Raw genomic sequence first — 18,517 nt, forward strand, 5'->3', positions numbered from 1 at the left:
GTAAGCACAAACACTACAGACAGACCAATACAAATCCAACTACAAGGAAGCAATAAAGTCCAGTGAACAGGTCACCTAGCTTCTTCCTGTTTGTCTTCGAAAGAGAAAAAATGGGAACAAAAAACAGCAAAACCCATCCATGGAAACAAGTTTTCGATGAACAACAACAGACACCCAGCACCGGGTCTACTGTGTCTGACACTCGGCCTCTTTCTTTCTTTCTTTCTTTCTTTCTTTCTTTCTTTCTTTCTTTCTTTCTTTCTTTCTGCCTTTCTTTCTTCCCCTCTCACTCTGCTGTGTTCTGCACAAAGTCTGCTGGCACATTCAGCCAAAGAGCAGCATGTGCCTAGGTCCAGCCCTTGCATGGCGTCCTTGTATTCTGTACAAACATTGAAGCTTTGGTTCAGCATTCAGTGTCCACAGACGTATTTGAGCGGATACGTCTTTCTCTTCAAAGGTTTTATTAAAGAAAACAAAACAAACAAACAAAAAAACCAAAAAACGGAATGCAGGACAAAATCACTTTAAAACAGAAAAAACAAAACTCAAAAAAACAAAACAAAACAAACAAAAAAAACCAAAACAAAAAAACCCAAAACTATCCCCCCACCCACCCCGAAAAATTATTTTGTGCTAATTCCAAAGATGTACAACTTGATTTTGCAAACTTGCACGTACATATACAGGAAAATCCACACTCAAATGCAAGGCCACACAGTCCTGTTAAAATGCCATTTCGGTTATTTTTCTTTTTTTTCATGTCCTGATGAAATTTCCAAGTGCGGGACTGTAATTTTATTCATTTGAGTATTTGGATTTCTTATTTCGCATGATGTTTTCTGTTCAGTTGTGAAGTTGCAGGTTGGCATGGCATTGTCTGTCTCTTTTTACCTTGTTGTCGAGTGGTAATGTGCTCTCTTGTTTTGCCTGCTGCTACTGGAAACAAGCTCAGTCTCTCTTAAACTCGATCCCTCTGTCTTTCTCACTCTCACTCTCTCTCTCTATCCAGCTCTTCTCACGCAGTCTGGTAAAAGCTGTCAGCCTGTAGGTTGTTCTGTTTCTGCATGCTGTAGTATCCGCTGTATCTGGAATCAGGGTCTGCTATACGGAGCATGCGTTGTGAGCTATCCACCTGAACCTTTGTCCCCTTCTGGCAGTCCACATACACCAGTTGGTTATTGAGACATGTAGGCTACAGGAACAAACATACACATAACACAAAAAAAGTTAGCTAGAGACCCGGCATTATGCACCAGCACACAAAGAGAACACTTTCTCAGCCATTTCTTATGTAATCTGACAACTGTCACATTCAACATGACCAGGGACTAATTTTTGAAAAATGTGAATGTCCACAATAACAGAAGTTCTAGATGATCACCTTCGTGGGTGTGCGGTAGCATGGCACTGGTATCCACTGTTTCTTCTGGTTGAGCAGCAGCAGGGCGGCGACTGTGAGCATCATTACAATTGGCAGAGCCACCCAGGCCACAGAATGCAGAGTGCCATCCTCGCTGGGCATTGGAGTCTTGCCATCCAAATATGGCATTTGCAGGCTTCCAAAGTCCCCTGCAACAATCGAAGCACATTTAAATAGACTAAAACATACAGGGATTTATTAGTACTTGTCAAGTCAGTGACTTGACTCATGGTGTTTCCTGTTTGCGCTAACAGCAAAGTGACTGAATATGTCATCAAACCACCTGCGACAAGCAGCCATTTTAGCTGTCTCATGCAAAACTAGACAAGCACAAATTGCCTGTACCATGTAATGTACCATACATTGTAGCACATGTACCAAAAGTTGCGTTTACTTAAATTTCCTGCGGGCTATATTTATCTCCTGCTGCAGAGTGTAAGACTTTCTGTTTCTGAAGAACAAACAAAATCTAGACCTGTGTTATATTTTCATCTTTCAAACAGTCCAAAGGGAACCATTCGGTTGAGCAGCAGAGTGAATAAGATAGCATGTAATAAAAGAGAGCTCCAAAATGTTCTCATAGAGGCAGCAGCTCCTATCAGGCTCTGCTGAACAGATGATATGCAGTATGGGAGGAATAAATTAGAGGTTCAGATGAAAGAAGAGTAGTCCACATTCCAGACACTGAGAAATTCACTGATGATGGGTTCTGTGTGCGAAGCGTTTAGGAAGATACACCAGCTGTCTGAAAGCACGGTGCCAGAGAGCCAAAAATCGCCTGGCTGGTTCGAGAAGAGTCTCAGCCATTAAGCAGATGATATCTGCAGGACTAATTAATGGACTTGCTAATTGACAGATGAATACGTGTGGTGCGTTGATAAGACACTCTTCAGTAATGTTTCTTTCTGGATGCTCCAATAGAAGAGCTAGAAAAAAAACCCCACCTAACTATACCATACATAACATTTTAACAAGCAATTTATATATGTTAATACATGAACTCCTGTGACTTATACACGTCAGCAAAGGCATCAGAGGTGACGTTTCTTTTTATAAATGTACGGTTGTTTATATGTACAAATGTATTTGTGTATGTACATAAGTCTGTCACTCTGTCTGTCTGTCTGTCTGTCTGTATGTTTGTATGTATGTATGTACGTATGTATGTATGTACGTATGTCTGTATGTTTGTATGTATGTATGTACATATGTATGTATGTATGTACGTATGTATGTACGTATGTATGTACGTATGTCTGTATGTATGTATGTATGTCTGTATGTATGTATGTGCTGATAGAGCCTTTCTTGTAAAGCTTCCTTTTTAGCAGCTCCTTTTTAACACCCTATACTCCCTATATAACACCAGCATAAGCCATGGCTCTTACCTGAGACTCCTCAAAGAAAGCATTGTCAATGTTTTTTGGGCGGTTTTGGGGGGGGGGGGGGGGGGGGGGGGGTACACTTTAAGGGAGCATTTTGAAATCTGACCTCTGAACCGTGGCATGATGTCATTCTCGCTGCGTGTGGGCCAGACAGGCTGATGTTTCTGTTTATCTCCATGTTGGTCTGTCTTCTCAATAGGAACATTGGTTGGAGCATAGGACTCTGTCGGGACAGGGCAATATGTTCTTTACAATATGCATTTGTATACGATATGTATAATTTGGGACGCTCCAAGACAGAAAGACTAAGATAAAAGACAGCAAGCTTGACAGAAGAAGAGGCAGGGAATGACAAGTGTAAAGGGAGAGAGAGGTGTGGAAGAAACAAATAGTGAATACAAGAGGTAGCAACACAGAAACAGAGAGAGAAAGAGAGAGAGAGAGAGAGAGAGAGAGAGAGAAAGAGAGAGAGAGAGAGAGAGAGAGAGAGAGAAAGACAGATAATGAAAGAGAGAGAAAAAGAGAATCTGGTATGGGATATCTAGCAGAGGGCTGAGTGAGGGAGATTGGGATGAGGTAGGAGCAGACAGATGGTGTCTCTTCAGTTCCACTGCAGTTAAGCAAAGTTATGAGGCTGCTGCTCATATGAGCCAGGCACTTTTCATTAATTGCTCTGAACTTGACTGTGTGTACAGAGTTTGTGTTAAATGGCCGGCTGTCCAGGCTTTAAATGGCTCTGTCTCATCTTCAGAGTGTATTGTCTTTGACTGGTGAAGTCTTAGAGAGTGTGTAATTATTAGGGGGCACACTCCCTATGCTAGAGAGCTCACAGAACAGCGCCAAACTGAAGTCTCTCTCATTGATCTAGAGCAAAGTGACATAGTAATAATGTGGCCAATGATCAATGGCATTATCTTCCCAATGCAAAAGAAGCTCATTTAGCCATGGTCTGGTTTAATCTGAATCAATCCATTTAAATGATTCATCCCAATGAGAGGAACAGTCTTAATGAAACTCCCCTCAATTAAATTTTCAGACCCAGACTCAACATGTCTTTTGATGTATGAGTGAAAAAAAGTACAAACTGTTTGAAAGAGCTGAAGAGAGTAAAGCCACAGGACATATGGGATACTATGTTAAATTAAAGGATTAGACACCAGTCTGTGGCTCCTTTTCTCCCTCATTTGTACCCACTTCATGCTATCTGCCCATCCATCCATCCATCCATCCATCCATCCATCCATCCATCCATCCATTTATTCACCCATCCACCTAGTTTACGCTTCAGTGGCTTGTATCTCCTTGCCTTCCTGTAAAAACAGGTTGTGTCCACTGGGAATAGACAGAAAAGGAGACTTTCTCTCTAGTCTTACCCGGGCACATGGGGCAGCAGCTGCCATCCAGCGTGACTGGCTGGTGACAGGGCAGGGCAGGGCAGCTGACAGTAGAGCAGAGGGTCTGGCCTTGCAGGCAGTAGCAGTGTGTGCAGCTGTCAATGTCCCACCGTTCCTCGTCCACATATGTCTTCCCATTGAAATGACACACCGCTCGGGGCGTCGCGTCTGGACAGCAGCATGGCAACAAGCCAAAATGTGACATGGCACATACAACATTCTTCCGCACAAATGCACACATGCACACAGCAAAACCTAACTACGTATACATCAATCATTATCCCTTTCTTTCTCTCCTTTTTATTTCATTTTAATCAATATCCAAAAACTAGTAACATAAGGAGTACCTTAAACTCATACCAAAGTTGAATAGGCATTTAGCACTACATAAGTAGCCTTTAATTGTACTATAAAACATTATCACAGTATGTCATGGGCTCTATGGCTGCTTACCTAGGCAATAGGGGCAGCACTGACCCTTTCTCAGTACAGGCCGGGCACAGCTGACAGGGGGACAGGACTCAGAGAAGCAACTGATGGTGCCATCCAGACAAATACAACTGGTGCATACGTTGGGCTTCCAAGACTCAGCTGCCAAGAAAATGTCGCCTTCCTCATTCCTACAGTAACTAGGCATGCTGTCATTAGTGGGGGTCTGTGGAGTGACAGGCTCATCTGAAAAAAATGAACACACGCACACGCACACGCACACGCACACGCGCACACGCACACGCACACGCACACGCACACGCACACACGCACACACACACACACACACACACACACACACACACACACACACACACAAGATTAACTTGATTGTTGTGGTCACTGAAAATACACAGATACAAAGAGCGACAGGGAGGAGATGACCAGATAAAATTGAGTGGATAGTCTGAACAGGTGTTTTGTTGTTCAGTGCACACTTTTGCACTTCAAGGGGATTCTAGGAGTTCTCTAAGTGATTTTTTTGCTTTATAGATGAAATCAACTCCATATAAAAAGAACTTGAAGGAATACAAGATCTTTTTCTGTTCTTTTTTTTCATATCTTTTCCTCTCCTCTCAGCTGTGCCCCTCCTTCAGCACCATCTGACTGCAATCATTCCAAGTCATCAATATTCATGCTATTCAAACAGAGGCTGCTGAGTGCACCATGTTTTCTTAGTGTTTGGGTATCCAAACACAGCATAGCGTGAGTATAAAATCAAAATATCTTTTGCAGTATCTTTTTTTTGTAAATAAATGTTTGGTAACTTTCCAGTTTCTCTGAGGTTTTATAAATCTTGCTTGCATTGCATCATGTCATCCTGCATTCTCTTGGGTGCTTTACCATGTTACCAATTCCCACATTTACTATTCTTACAAGGCAAACCGACTTATACATAATGCATAGCCGTCTTCTGAAAACTTTTGGAATGTCTTTGTTTTCTGAGATACCATCTGTTGTCTCAAGGGTGTCTGTTTCATTCGGTCAACAGTAAGGCAGTCTATTACACGCAGACCTCCATGTTTGCTGCTTTACTGAGACAGATACTAGAAGCTACTGTGAATTCATTATGAGCCTAATTAGCTCAAAATGACATCCAGTTTCCTCATTTAATTTAATTTCACCATTAATAGTCAGAAAATAATTAAGCAACTCTATAACATCCAAAAACTCATTCTGAACATTTATAGTTGAAGAACAAAGCAGCACACCATGCATTGTTTGATAACTCACCTGGGCAATGAGGACAACAGGAGTCCTGCGACCTGATTGGATTTTGGCAAAGAAGGGGTGGGCACACCTCGGTCTCACACAGGACCCGGCCACTGTGGCAGGTGCATTGTGTGCAGGAATCAATATTCCACGTCTCACCTTCCACAAAGTATTCACCACCAGGTGCCAAACACACAGATGAGTCACTAAGCTCTGGTTTGTGAGAACTTGACTCATCTGAGAGCAGAGGAGAGAGAGATGAATGATTACTTTGGAACACTGTAGATCATTTGAGATTTCCTCACTATGAAGCACAAAATTACACACCATATCATTATACTGTACATCACCACATTACACATTACAATAAAAATCTGCACCACTGTGAATTTATGATCCCATCCCAGAGTGTTTTGCCAGAGCTCTGCGGTAGGAACCACAAATTCAGCAGCAATCAACAACGAGCAGCAAAACATAATAAACTGACTCTAAAATATTCTCCCTTTTCCTTATGCATCACAAGTGTTGAAATTACATATTCACAGATACAGGTACCATAATATAATGTGCATAAACAAGGACAGAGATAGTCCTCCCCACAAGCGTACCACAGCCCCACCGCTGTAATGAACTCTCACCTGGGCAGGACGGGCAGCACTGGCCAGGACGAATGGTGGGGCTCTCGCAGGTGGGCACGGGGCAGGAGATGAGGGCGCACATCTCTCGGCCGTTGTGGCAGTAGCAGTCCCGACAGCCGTCGTGCCAGTTCTCACCGTTCTCGTGCCGCCGGCCGTCCATGGACAGGCATGAGCCCTGCTTTATCACTGGGTCGACAGACGAGGAGCTCTGGTCTGGGAGATTGAGGTCAGGGATTTAACAAACCTGTAATGAATCTGGGCGTTTGCTGTACAACATCAGGTTGCTGATATACGATCAGTTAGCACGTGAAGGTTGAAGGTTAGAGAAAGAGTTGGGCCAAATACTGATCCTATTCACTGTAAGGAATTTAGAGTGTAAGTGAAGCTGTAAGGACTGGCCAGTCTTAAGAATATGTACTTACGTTAAAAAAAGTACAGGTTATAATGATTCGGATGGTGGGACAATGAGCAGAGCAAACAGCTAGGCAATCTATGATTGCTGTTACAAAGCACTCTAAATACTGGACAGCAAATACTCTAAAATCAGATCACTTAATGCCTTTAGTATAGGGTGCTTATTCAAAGCTCCAACCAGGTGTGTGAGACAAGGCAAAAACATTGACAATGCCTCTTTACATGACAATGACTCGGAGCACAATACACATTCCTTATGTTCTTCTCTCTCTCTCTCTCTCTCTCTCTCTCTCTCTCTCTCTCTTTCTCGCTCTAATTCTTTCAGCCTTGCTTCTTACAGCCTCTAGATAACAAGAGAGCAGAGGCTGGTTGAATCAATACCAGTGGGAGAGCTCACCTTGATTAAAAATCCTCTCTGAAAGATATGAGAAGGATGCACATTTTGAAAAATTCAAAGAGAGCACATAAAAAAAAAAAGATTTTTTTTTCTCTCATTAAACCAAGCCAGTTTTGGCAACTGTTTGTGAATATTTTACATGGAAGATTCATTATTTAGGAGCGAATCAAACAAGAACACAACAGGCATATCAATAATTGAGGGGTCTGGCTACCTAGAGTTTGGCCTTTGTGGATCACAGGTGGTGGGCTCCGAAACAGAGAAAAACCCCACAGATGGAGAGAGACATGAGTCACAAAAGGCCCCAACCACTCAAAAAAGAAGATAAAGTTCTGCTGCATACTTTTTGAGTGGTCATAGGAAATACTTCTGACTATTGCTCACTCTAATCGAACCAGTGAGTCAAAGGTTCCTAACTATGACTCAGCAACTGGTCATCTCAATGCAACACCTCCTTGAATGTTCCTTTTATCTCAAAGTTTCTTTGCTATGTCATCACTTGAAACCTTCTGACATGCCTCCATTTATACGTGTCCCTGAGTACAGACAACGTGAGCACCCCTCTTTTCATGACATTTTCTTTATGAAACAGAGAGGCTGAAACATTCATCTGTCTTTAATCCAGGCTGACAAGTATTTAAATGTTTTGAATCACAGAGCAGTTTCTTTTTATTTGAGAACATGAATGGAAAATAGGTTAAATACAAACTTACCTCTACACTGACACATCAGGCAGCCCAGTTCATCCTGTTTGAAGCCCAGAGGACAGGCCTTGTCACACGGCAACTCAGGGCACTTTTTACAGCGGCATGTGTCACAGCCATGCTTGTTTTTTCTAATGTCGAAGCAGATAGAGAGAAAACAGTAAAGGTGTGAAAAACTGACCAATGGTTGATCTATTACATGAGAACAAATGAATCAAGATAAAATAGGGTATTGGAAAATTCAACGAATTACACATATTTAGTGAGTTGAGTCACATTGCAAGTCCTATTAGAACAGAAACACACAAATTTCCATCTAGAGCAATGGTATAGATGTTGGTGTGATATCTGGAGATGTCTCAATGCCGAGATAGCAATGACTAACTTTTATGCATGTCACTGCATATTTTGTCTTGACTTTGTCCTTGAAGATAGAACACATTTATATTGTACAGACGTTACACACCAGGTGCCAATGACAAACACCAATGTCATCAGTTAAGGTAGGAACAGAGAGCGCACGAAGAGAAATTAAAAAAAAAAGAGAGAGAAACGTCAAGGACTTTGTTGACCTTATGCACAGGCATGTCAGCAGATGGCACATTAAAAATGACTAACCAAAGGGACATATCAAACTCTCACTGCTGGTCTAACCATTGGGGCACCTTTGACACTGTTCAGATTCAGATTCTGTGTTCGCAACCACAACCCCACACACACGCACAAACACTAACACACACACACACACACATGCAGACACACACACACACACACACACACACACATGCAGACACACACACACACACACACACACACACACACTCACACACACACACACACACACACACACACACACACACACACACACACAGCAGCCCCACAGCCTCCTCCTGTCCTGCTCATCCTGTCTTATCTCATGAATAAAAGGAACGGGGAAGCAGCCATGTGCAATCCACATTTGGTTTGGTGATAAGGAGCTATCAGGTGTGATTTCACTGGCAGGGAATATCAATAGAGTCTGTGCGGAAGAAAAAGGGGGAAAAAAGAGAGGAAAAACCAGTCTCTCTTGGCCCATGAATAATTCAGGGAAAACACCTTTTAGCTTCAGCGCAGACCATAACTTTGAGAGGGCATGAATTAGTATCTAAAATTAGAATCTTAGATGCAATGGTAGGCCATGACGCACATGCTCATTGATGACAACAGAATGGATGAAAAAATGACGGAACAGCTCTGGTGACGAAAATCTTGATTAGAGAAAAAAAAAGGAACAGGAAAGTGTTTTTACGCTTCAGCACCTGACAGAGCTACTCTGGGATGACAGGTTACGTAGATACACAAATGTGCCGACCGCACCTGCTTGGTCCTAGTGCCTGACATAATTGTTACTGCTTCTGCTGTTAACTTAGCTCATGAGCACAGTAAAGACAGAGGTGACTCACTCTAGTGTTTGGTCCAGTTGTATCCAGACTTTAGTGTGCTGGCTTTTAAACAGTAACAAGGTCTCTATGACCATGAAAAAACACTCCAAACCCAGAAAGTCTGAATAAACGAGGTTGGTTAGTCCAGGACACCCATATGCATACTCAGAGAACCAACAGGTGTGAACTTTATCATTCCAGTTACAAAAACTACTGTAACTACAGGTGCACTCGTACCTTTCCTGAACTACATATGCATTGAACACAGAGGGGGTACACAACTGGCTTGAGGAGGGATTTTGACATGGCTAGAAATATGAATTATTTTATTTCACTGTGAAGTGGTAGGGCTGCAAGTTAATATTCATTGTGTGTCTCTTCTGCGCTGTCTGAATACAGTATCTTGTTAACCTGCAGACAGCACAGCCCAGTGAAGTTTTTACAAATTGGTTTTGTGATGAATCTCTGTGTAATGAGTATCAGTTTGCTGAGGAGAGAGAGAGAGGGAGAGAGAGAGGGAGAGGGAGAGAGAGAGAGAGAGAGAGAGAGCTGACCGCACCAGGGTAGCTCGCATTTATTTGGAAACGCGTGCAAACACGCTGTTCGGGAGATTAGACCTTCAGTTCTACTATCTCAGCCCATCCTTTACAAGGCACAATCACACCAACTAATCTTGAACACTGCCTAATTAGCTGTCAGCTCCAAACCTGCTGTTTAAGCCAAAAAAGGAGCTGAGCAGTAGAGAGGAGATTCTCATACTGTCATTCAAAAACTTGCTGGAGCATGGAACAAATCAGTTAGCAGCTCTCAGAGCCAGAATCCAGTCAGTTTCAGAGTTGTCACAGATGATACTGCAATGAATAATAGAGCAAATTTCCCCTGAAAACTTAGGGTGGATTGATATGTCTCCGAATTTTATGTTGTTGTAAAACCTGTCTGGATGTGAGAAATGAGATAATGAGTACAAATAGATGTTAAAAAAGTGAAGAGGAGATACTCTCAGTCTGTTTCATTGAGTTACTCAGTGATTCAGGGGGCACCATGGTAGGAGCTGTCTGAAAGCAGCCATGTTTTTCTGCAGTTTAGGGAAAAACGGAGTGAATTGACATCAGTGACAAAATGCCTATTTGTGGCATTCATTCTGTTCCAATACACAGACAAAAACCACACGAAGACGGTGATTTCCTTTTCTTTCCCTACCAGCTGACTGCTTCCAAACAGCTTGATCATAGTTTACTACAGTAATAACAGGTATTTTCACTCTATGTGGCCTCCCCAGAAAAGGATGGCTTATGCTAACATAACACTTACATGTAGCCAAAGGGACACTCCTTCCCACAGGCCATGGGCTTGCACTTCTTGGGGCGTGGTCTGCATTGGCACACAGCACAGCCATGGACATCAGTCTGAAAGCCAAACGGGCATTTTAGCTGGCAGCCCGCAATCAGCCCACTGCACAACTCCTCTCCTGCATAAAACAACAAAAACAATTAGCTTTCTGTGAAGCTACATAAATAAACATCAAAAAGGACAAAAAACAAATAAAATATTTTACACTTCTAAAGGAACAACCACAAGACCCTTTTATTCAATAATATGTTTCACTAAAACTGACAACAACCACATCTGCATGAGGATGACCTGGGGGCAAACCAACAGTGATCTATTTTGAAAAACAAACCCAGCGATCAAAACAAAGAAGAAAAAAAAGACTGAAGATGTTACCTGCTTTAAGCAGAGCATGTCATATATCAAATGCAACACAAGATACCCATATAAACATACGTATGTGCGCGTGTGTGTGTGTGTGTGTGTGAGCGTATGTGCGCGTGTGTGTATGCGAGTGTGTGCCTGTGTTTGTGTGTGTGTGTGAATATGTGTGTGTGTGTGAATATATACTTGTGTGTGTGTGTGAAAATGTATGAATGTGTGCCATTTAAGTGTTGTTGTCTGCTCCCGGATCTGGGCCATCAGGCTCTGTCAGCCTAAGTGTCAGTCAGTATGATGTCACAGCAGAGCAGGGCTCAGTGTCAGTAGCCTGTAGCTCTCCCTCTCGCTCCCTCTCCTTTTCTCACCTTCCCCTCTCTCTCATCGCTCTGAAATGAGCATCTTTGAAACCAAAGCCATACCCCTCTCAAAAAAACAAAACAAAAAACAAAACCTCAAAATCCCATGAGAGTTATGCTCTCTCTGACATGACTAGGAATGTCAAACAAGCTGCCCCACACAGATGACTGTTCACATTGTTCTTTTTCATCCACCAAACTCAATATCTACAAAGCTACTACCAAAGCTATCAGATTAATCCAACAGCTCTATCTCATTCCATGTGTTCAGAAATAGATTACATTAAGGGCCAAATAAAGATGAGAGGGAAGTTATTGAAGCATGACTGACTGGACTTACGTGTCTTGCAGTGACAGGTGCGGCAGCCGTGGAGGTCCAGACGGAAACCATACGGGCAGTCCCTCTCAGCCAGGGTGCAGTTCTCCAGTGAGCCACAGGCAGGGGGCGCCATAGTGATGTATGTGGGCTCTGCGATGAGGGACAACATGCAGGTGAGTCACCGAAGCAGCTAGTTCAAGACTAAATCTATGAGTCATGAGTGAAAACAGTTTGAACACATCAGTCGCTGGCGCTAATGACTGTGTATAAAAAGACAAAAACGTACAACAGAGGGACAAAGCACGTTTGCTGAAAACACCTTATCGCCTCTGTAAGTTCTGCTTCTCTCACCCTTCATTTTAATGGGAATCCCCAGTGGCTGTCATTTATTTGTTTGAATCCATTAAAAGATTACGCGTGTTTTGATATCGGAGCACGTCATGTATCAGAGGAGCTCACACACCATAACACGGCCAGGTTATGACAGCTCTGTCGCGCTCTGGCCTGATGGCTGCCAACTGAATACTAAACTGTATCAAGGTTGGTCTGTGATACTAGGATAAACATGAGGTAGAAACTCTAAGCAATGGAAAGTGATTTCTCACATTCTGTCATACAAAGCCAATTACCATGCGGTCAAATTGATTTCTAGGATTCAGTAAAAGTACACTTGAAGCATTATGTTGTGGGGGGGAAAAAATCCAAGGCCAAATGTGTTTAAACATACCTGAACTAGACAAAAGTTACCAAAAAGCTTCAATGCTTTAACTGAAAAAGGTATTTAGTGTTTCATGTTTTACTGAAACCTATGTGTTAAGAATTTCCAAAATGATTTTATATCATGTGATGTAATCAATCAGGAGATTTAAATTCATTTTTCCGTGGGTGGATTGCATTCTGTAAAACAGAATTCACATGCAGTTATCATTCTTGGTTGTCACATTCCGTGTCAACACGTAGCAAAATGTTAAAATTAAACTAACACACCAAGGATCTTATGTGTGTGAATGACAACCTGTACTATGGTAACTCAGCCAGTGTTTTAGTTTTCTGAAGTAAAGGTCCAACATTTGCTGTAACACAATACAATACAAGACATAAATTTGTATGTGACAAATGTAGATGTTCATACCATTCTTTACAGAACCCCAAACAATTATGTTCATATGATTCTTTACAGTACCCCAAACAATTATGTTCATACCATTCTTTACAGTACCCCAAACAATTATGGACAAACAGCATCAAATACATATTTATGCAAATAACAACCATGAAGTCACTCTGAGGCCAAACGTAATAGACAAGAAAGAAGTAATAGTTATTTGCAAATTTCTGGCAGTCTTGATAGAGGTTTAGTTATGATTCAGTGGGATCAAAGAAAATATGTATTACTACTTCTTCTATCACTACTCTATATTTAATACTATTTTTTAAATTCTAAACTTATTCCTCACAATAGTAAGCTGAGCAATTACTGTATGAAACTGGAGAACACTTTGTGGAGGATCACAGGCTGACCTTCAGACAGCGTATTTTTAACAACAGAGTCTTTCTCCTCAAGTCTCTTAAGAACTGTCCTCTTCAATTTAAACCAAAGGTTTTCAGTGTAAATCTGTACACTACTGTAGCTAAAACAAAATGATAATTTTAAGGTCCGTGAACTAACTTTTCATAGATTTTGATGTGTTCTTGGGTTCACTGTTTTGCTGGGGGACGTACCTCTAGCCAAGCTTCAGCCTCTTGGTGGAGTGCTTTTTGGTAACGTTCTCATTAGAGGTGTAACAGTTCACCCTATGCACAGTTTGGTCTGTACCTCCTTTTTTGATCAACAGCTCAGTTTGTATTATTGTTTGACTTGAAAGAAAATTTAACTAATTCAGAACTGAGGATATGCTTTCTTTTCAAACATATACAAATTTAACAGCAACACACAATACAAACAGCAACAAAGCCCTTCAAAAAGTGAGAATGAGAAAAAACTATTCTTTAGTATCTTTCTAGGGTTTGAAAACTGAACTTGAGCAGCATTTATTTTAAGACAAAGACGATGAGTAGAAGAAATGTAAACATCAGCATGTCTTAATGTTCCACATCATGCAAGCAACCATAAGATCTCAGTTGTGAATAATGGCAAAACCAAACTACTGCCACATCTGCGATTTGAATGGGGCGGGAAGGTCGTCAATGTCGGGACTGTCATGCGACCAGAAAAAGAGGCACATGATGACTACGAAACGATGACCGACTGCTCTGACCTTTCAGAGGTCAATGTAAGGCTACTTAAACATAAGAAAAACAAGTTCCCACTTCAAGAGCCCTAGAGATCAGATCTACCTTATTCCTTTATGCGCATTCATATATTCTAAGATAACTTACATCATTTATGGTCTGATTAATGACAACATGTGTTTTGTTGTTATTTAAAATGGTTACTCAGTCGACACGGTCATTATAGCTGTTAGAATTGTCTGTTTGGTTAAACCATATGCGCACCGCACAATAAGCACGGTGCACGTATGTTCTGTATGGAAAAAAAAAGGAAAGAAAAGAATCATGAAGTCAGTTCCTACACGACGAATATGTGTTCTCTGTGATTTCCATCTCGTTTGGGGGGGAAAAAAACCTTCACCTACAAAAGCTGAAGTGAAACAATAAATAAATACATAAAAATCAGTGGCTCAAAACACAGATACCATGAATGAAACTGAGGGCTACAGAACCACCATTTCCCTTTTTGCCACAAATCCGTTACAGCCCTAGTACTAAAATATAATGTAAAGTTCATCAAACCACTGACCTGAATGAGATCCCCAGGACCACTGGAGGCCTGAGGTCAGTAGGTCTGAGGTTCTTTTCGGCATATGAGGTGTGCATATGCACAGTGTCTTTCTTCTGACAATAAATCAGTGTCTGGTATACATGAACAAAAGGCTCTGGTTTCATCTAATTTGAACATACCATCTAAGTGTGCTTCTCTAAAACAGCCATTTGACATGGGTGTGGCACGTAACTGTAGATTTGGAGACCTGGTGAACCCAAGGTGCAATTACGTTCAAACCATGGCCCTTGGACTTGCGCTTAGCCTCACAAACCATCTTTCATGACATGGCATGGCCACTTTATCAAAGGTGTCAAAATCTCTGGTAATGACTGTAGAGCAGTTTTGGAGCATTTCAGATGTCTACTATCTAAAATGTACAGGAAACATATGACCCTTCAGATTCAGCGCCCATCCCAATAACACTGCTTGGCTTACATGTTTTGGAACCCAAATTTTAATTCATAGTACCACAAGTGTCATTTAGGTCTTGACTTACCATCACTGGAAAAATAGGTATTTTGACAATGAAAAAGCACTCTTGACAGTATCCTTAATTCTTGAACCTCTTTAATCAACCTAACCTAAACCCCAGTTCCCCAACTAACAAGTATGTACACGTTATTTGCCCAGCAGCAAATGTACCATTTATTTGTACTCATGTAAGTCACTGAGTCTTAGAACATATGGCGCATAATGTCTGAATGAAGATCTACGAGAGGAAAAAAGGTGTGGAAGTCGATAACTTTAGCTGTCTGTGGGCAACTGAAGGCAGAACATTTCATATAAAGACATTCAATAGAGAAAAATGTTTTCTGGCTCTATGCTTATTTCAATGACAATTTCCACAAGTGATGGCTTCTGGTTAGAGGAAGCTGTGGAGGAAGCATCACACCTATTATTTTAATGGTGAGAAATTTAATTAAGCAAGATCAGATAAACACTCTTTCCCTCTGTGTGCTTTTCCCTCCGGTTATTTTTTTTCAATTTTTTTTTTTCCTTCCTTTTAGGAGCCATAGACATTGTTACGAATTAAAAATTAATTCATCTCTGATGAACTCAAACTTAGAGGAAAAAAAATAACCGTGTGCTCTTTCCAATTTAATAACCAATGGGCTTTTCATTTTCGTGCATCTGTGACATTTAATGCCATTTCACTCTTCTGAATCGTTGAGGCTTGAAATTCATCATGGCTGAGCTCAACAGAGTGCGTTCAAAACTGTAATGCTGAATCAACAAGTGTAAAACCAGATATGGCTGCCCCTCCTCTTACAAACACTGGCACCAACCCATACAAAAGAACACCATAGACGCATAGTGGTGTAATTCAGGTGTAAATCCCCTGTGTGTCTGGGTTTAGCTTCAGTAACTGAGGTAAAAGCTTGGAAGGTTGCAGCCATCATCTGACAGCCATCACTTGCTTAATTACACACACGGCGTCTGGCATGAACACCCCCCCCCCCCTCCTCCTGACAGAGAGGGGTGTCACCTTGAGGAAATGAGGTCTCCTAACAAATAATAATTAGGAAATAAAAATGCATAAAGCACAAAGACTGATCACAGAGCTGCTAAATTAAGCTGCCCCAGGCCCAAGGCCCAACCTGGCAGTATTGTGGACCAAGGGTAAAGGTGAGACTGGCATGAGCTGGGTTGTGTTTATCTACGCTGTAAAAAATCATGAAAAAAAAAAACAGAACAAAAAAAAAAACAACCAAAACTATGTCAGCAAAGCTGCCAACCAAAAACTGTAACATTACAATAAAATGCCTTAGATTAAATTAACATGTCAAAACCATTCAAAATGCCGTCAATAACATAAAAAGTTACAAAGATTGTTAATTAACAGAAACTCTCTGTTATGTTAAGATGAAAGTCTATTAAAAGCATGTTTTTCATGCAATAAAAGGATCAAATTTAAAATCAGCATTCAAATCCTAAAACAATACATCAAATACCATGTAAAAATAGGACTTTTTTCTAGGAAGCTGTAACACAGCCAAATGTTCATGCTATGCTCTCCAGACCTTCTCCCCATTAAACTGGCGGCCTTGACCAACCAGTGGGAGTTGCTATTGCAGCAGCTGGGAGACGTTCCCCAGTCCACCTGTAGACACTGCCTTTTGTGTCTGTGATGCCGCCCAGTCAAACCATAAGCTCCGATACACAGATATGAACTTGTGTCTTCTCCGTTGTGTCACGCACTAACCTTTTCTGTGTTTTTACAGGTCACTGTGCTGGATTTTTTGTCTGTTGAAAGCTGCAGAAGATGCCTGTTTGAACATTTTCTGGAGAGCTTTTCTTCTCTTTTTTTAAATATATATATACCGTAAGTGGACGTAATCTGTAAGCATGGAAATATTCCTGGAAGCAATTAACCTTTAAAGGAATGCTATGATTGCTTTTGCAAAGTTTATATATATATATATATATATATATATTTTTAAAGTGGGTTATGGTTTGAAGAGTTTAAGAGTTTTTTAGAATATTGCTTTGATTTCCATGTAAAAATACATTTACTTCAGTAAAATTAGAACCATTTTCTTTAAAAAAAAAAAAAAAAACTAAAAATGAGTTCACTGCTGCAGAGCTAAGTACACAAGATCACACTCTAAGCCATGGTCTCTCCACTACAGCCTCTCTGCTACATGGCTCAAACACTTAGACAAGAGGTTTAACCTCAAAATGCTGGACGGAGGAATTCTAAAGTGAATGGCATGTAATTATCCCCACTGAAGTAGAGCCACCAGCGTCCTGCACCTGATGTAAACTGGGAAGGGAATGACCGAAGAGCTTCTAGGAAGTCCTTGCCAATGGCAAATACTAGATGAGACACATGTCTACGGTTGAAACATCATCATTACAGCGTTGTCATATTTTCTCTCTGTGTTATTATGGGGGCCATAAATGAATGTTGTATGAGCTAGGCTAAAACCCACTGACAGTTTTTCATTGACAAGGTTGCCTCCACCTCTCACACCTGTTATGATGTCACAATGGGTCATTCAGCCACCAGACTTTCTATTGGCTCCCTCAAATGCATGTCGACACTCTTTCTTCCACAAAGGGACAATAAAGTCACCAGGTAACCTTTTAAACAGGGATGGAACCATATCCTTTTTGAACACAGCTCATCTCAGACTGAGTCTGTCATTATTTAAAGAGGATTCATTAGGCTATAACCACAAATTAGGTGCATTCAGACTTACACTATCCCGGAGACATAAATGCACATCAAACACACAGCCTCGTCTCCCTCGATCATCACTCGCCCTGTGAAGCTCACGCGTTCTCATAAAGAATGCATGGAGCTTTCTGAGAGATTTCATTAACCAGATTGAGGCCTCTCATGACGAGGAAGGCTGTTTCTCTGCAGACTTCTCAGATGAGGCACTGCAGTGTGTCTAATGTGGGGGAAGAGCGAGAATGCTGTGGAGGCCATGCTGGCTGGATTAAGATGCGGTGCACTGTAGGTGCACACTCAGGGGTTTGCTTTGTGTTTATTTGAGTGTTTATGTGTGTGCACGTACGTCTGCAGGGTGGCGGATACTTGTTTCATTTTGTTCTATGCTACTTCCACCTCTCCTCACCTGGCTTCCTGTCTGTCTGTCTGACTGAATCTTTCTAGAGCTGTGAAGGTTCGACTCGGTCAGCCCAACTCCAGAGTAATTGCTTCACAGGTGGACAGGCACATGAAAGATTAATTGAAAGGTTGTGTGTATGTGTGTGACAGGGAAAGAGAGCAAGAGAGAGGCGGTTGTAGACATAAGAGAAGAGGCCTGCAGGCATACTCCCATCTCCTCTTCCATCTGCCCATCCTTCCAACGTCTATCTTCTCCA

The 18,517-nt window shown here is 41.5% G+C and overlaps 1 protein-coding gene across 2 annotated transcripts in view; it reads right to left on the minus strand.

The window, feature by feature from the left end:
• Nucleotides 1-621: 621 nt before the first annotated feature.
• crim1 (cysteine rich transmembrane BMP regulator 1 (chordin-like)) overlaps nt 622-18,517 on the minus strand; it is a 66,660-nt gene continuing 48,764 nt past the window's right edge. Inside the window, exons 8-17 of one of the 2 annotated variants that reach the window (XM_030786306.1) lie at nt 11,881-12,009; nt 10,786-10,942; nt 8,063-8,184; nt 6,539-6,751; nt 5,922-6,137; nt 4,653-4,874; nt 4,179-4,367; nt 2,912-3,028; nt 1,382-1,569; nt 622-1,192 (exon numbers count right to left, since the gene is read on the minus strand). In XM_030786306.1, coding sequence (XP_030642166.1) covers nt 1,016-1,192; nt 1,382-1,569; nt 2,912-3,028; nt 4,179-4,367; nt 4,653-4,874; nt 5,922-6,137; nt 6,539-6,751; nt 8,063-8,184; nt 10,786-10,942; nt 11,881-12,009 — 1,730 coding nt within the window. In that variant the 3' untranslated portion in view covers nt 622-1,015. Of the gene's footprint in view, nt 1,193-1,381; nt 1,570-2,911; nt 3,029-4,178; nt 4,368-4,652; nt 4,875-5,921; nt 6,138-6,538; nt 6,752-8,058; nt 8,185-10,785; nt 10,943-11,880; nt 12,010-18,517 lie in introns of both variants that reach the window. The other variant, XM_030786307.1, reaches the window with a different exon arrangement.

This window comes from Chanos chanos, chromosome 10 (genome assembly GCF_902362185.1).
Source record: "Chanos chanos chromosome 10, fChaCha1.1, whole genome shotgun sequence".
Taxonomy (NCBI): Eukaryota; Metazoa; Chordata; class Actinopteri; order Gonorynchiformes; family Chanidae; genus Chanos; species Chanos chanos.